The sequence below is a fragment of the Ursus maritimus genome, unplaced genomic scaffold (assembly GCF_017311325.1).
Source record: "Ursus maritimus isolate PB19 unplaced genomic scaffold, ASM1731132v1 scaffold_22, whole genome shotgun sequence".
In the NCBI taxonomy this organism is placed as follows: Eukaryota; Metazoa; Chordata; class Mammalia; order Carnivora; family Ursidae; genus Ursus; species Ursus maritimus.
The window spans coordinates 46639295-46641538 of NW_024424675.1; the positions used below are offsets into that span (position 1 = coordinate 46639295).

The 2244-nt window shown below is 65.3% G+C and overlaps 1 protein-coding gene across 1 annotated transcript in view; it reads right to left on the reverse strand.

Moving 5' to 3' along the window:
* Positions 1 to 2244, reverse strand: part of LOC103660581 (laminin subunit alpha-5) — a 56249-nt gene that overhangs the window by 34793 nt on the left and 19212 nt on the right. Inside the window, exon 7 of the mRNA XM_040638563.1 lies at positions 1995 to 2110. Within this exon, the coding sequence (XP_040494497.1) occupies positions 1995 to 2110 (116 nt within the window). The remainder of the gene's footprint in view (positions 1 to 1994; positions 2111 to 2244) is intronic.

Sequence of the window (2244 nt, forward strand, 5' to 3'; positions counted from 1 at the left end):
CCGTGAGCTGAACTGTGAGGTGACTACAACGCATCCCTCTTCGGGAGCCTAGGACACTTACTCAGCAATCTGTCCGCCGGGTGCACGCTCCTCGTGCCGGACAGTAGCAAGGAGGGCACCGCTGAGAGGAGGAGACACGGGTCGGCTGGGTCGGTTGACGCCACTGGAGGGCGGGCAAGACCGCCAGAGGCAGGCTCCACGCTCGGGCCCCAGCCGGTGTCCCCGCGAGGCCCGGAGAATGCGCGCCCACTCTCCCGCGGCTCGCCCCCACTCCCAGGCCAGCCCTCACGGTAGCAGCGCGTGGAAGCCAGAGAAGCCTCGGGCGCACGCGGGCGAGTCGCAGCACCCGCGTGAAGTGTGGGGCGGCAGAAGCAGCGGCCCGTCAGGTCCGCACATGTCCCGAGCCCAGATGTCCGACTGCAGTTGCGGACATGGCGTGGGCCGGGAGTCAGGTGAGACCCCCAAGCTCGCGGCCCAACAGGCATTGGGCCAGGCTCTGCCTCCCCGGTGTGGGCAGGGAGGTGAGAGCCGGCCGGGCCTCCCAGAGCAGTGCAAGGCCCCCTTCGCCCGGCCGATACCCCCACTCACGGGGCGGGCAAGCGGCGGAGAGTCGAGAGGGCGGTCCGGGGCCCGTGGTAAGCCGAGGCAGCGCCACGTCGAGCCGGGGGTGTGATGCAAGCTGGGGGTGGGACGGGGTCACTGGAGTCGGGACCTCCCCCTGTACGGCTCACCCACCCCAGTGCCCGACCCGTCTTCGCGCCGCCACAGGCCGGCGCGCCCTCCCACCTGGATGAATGCAGACGCCACCGCCTGGTAGACAGGTCCTGGTTCCGGCTGGGCGTGCGACCGGGTCCACCGGGCCGTGAAGCAGTGCGGGCGGGCCGTGGCAGTCTGCAGGCTGGAGAGAAGGGGATTGCACTGTCTCACAGGTCCCCAGGACCCGCCTGCGAGGAACCCCCAGAGCACATCTTCACAACCACGTGACCCCAGATGTGGCCTGGTTCTGGTGACAGCACACACCATCGTGGCCAGAGCATCACCTCAAGTCCTGGCAAGCTGTGTTAAGTGAGCGTGTGCCGGTGACGGGTGAGCATGTGTGAGCAAGTGATGTGAGCAGGTGAGCGTGTGAGCGGAGATCATGTGAAGTGATGCGGTGGAGCAGGTGGAGCGTGTGGTGCAGGTAAGCGGTGAGGATGGAGATCATGTGTGCAGATAGTTTGGTGTGCAGGTGAGTGTGAGGGAGATCATGTGCAGGTGAGCTGTGAGTGTGTGAGCTGTGAGAAGCGGGAGAGCATGTGTGCAAGTGAGCGTGTGTGCAGGTGAGCGTGTGAGTGAGATCAGTGTGCAGGTGAGCGTGCGTGCAAGGTGACGGTGCGGTTGGCATCATGTGTGCAGGTGAGCGTGTGGGCGCGTAAGTGTGTGAACGGGAGTCATGTGTGCAAGTGAGCATTGTGCAGGTGAGCGGTGGAGCGGGGAGATCACGTGTGCAGGTGAGCTGTGTGCAGGTGGAGCTGTGAGCGTGTGAGCAGGTGAGCGTGTGAGCGGTGCAGTGCGAGCCGTGTGAGCGGGAGATCGTGCAAGTGGCGTGTTGTTGCAGGTGAGCTGGAGTCTGGAGATCATGGGGTGCAAGTGAGCTGTGTGCAGGTGAGCTGGTGAGCGGGAGACCAGCGGGAAGTGAGCCGGTGTGTGCGAAGCGTGTGAGCCGGAGATCACAGTGTGCAAGTGAGCGTGGTGGCGGTAAGCTGCGAGCGTGAGCAGGGAGCAGGCGGTGTGCAGGTGTCCGTCAGTGAGCGGAGATCATGTGTGCAAGTGAGCGTGTGTGCAGTGAGCTGGTGAGCTGGTGAGCAGAGGAGTGGCATGTGGAGCGGTGAGATCATGTGTGCAAGTGAGCGTGTGAGCGGGAGATCATGGTGAAGGGGCTGTGCAGGTGAGCTGCAGCCGATATCATGTGGGTGAGCTGCAGCCAGGTGCAGGTGAGCTGCTGGGCACTCTACACCTGCACCAGCGGGCACTGTCGGTGGTGGCTGGCTTCCACGGCCGCTGGTTGAAGCCGGGGCAGCAGCGGTCACAGGAGCCCCCACACGTGTTGTGCTGACAGGCGCACTGAAGCCTGTGGGGACACAGGGGACAGGAGGGGCCACACTGTGGACCTGGGGGACACGAGGGGCTGCGCCCAGCCTTCATGGAGTGGGGGAGGAGGGGATGGGATGGGTTGGTGGGTGGGGCCCGGGACGGGGCACTGAG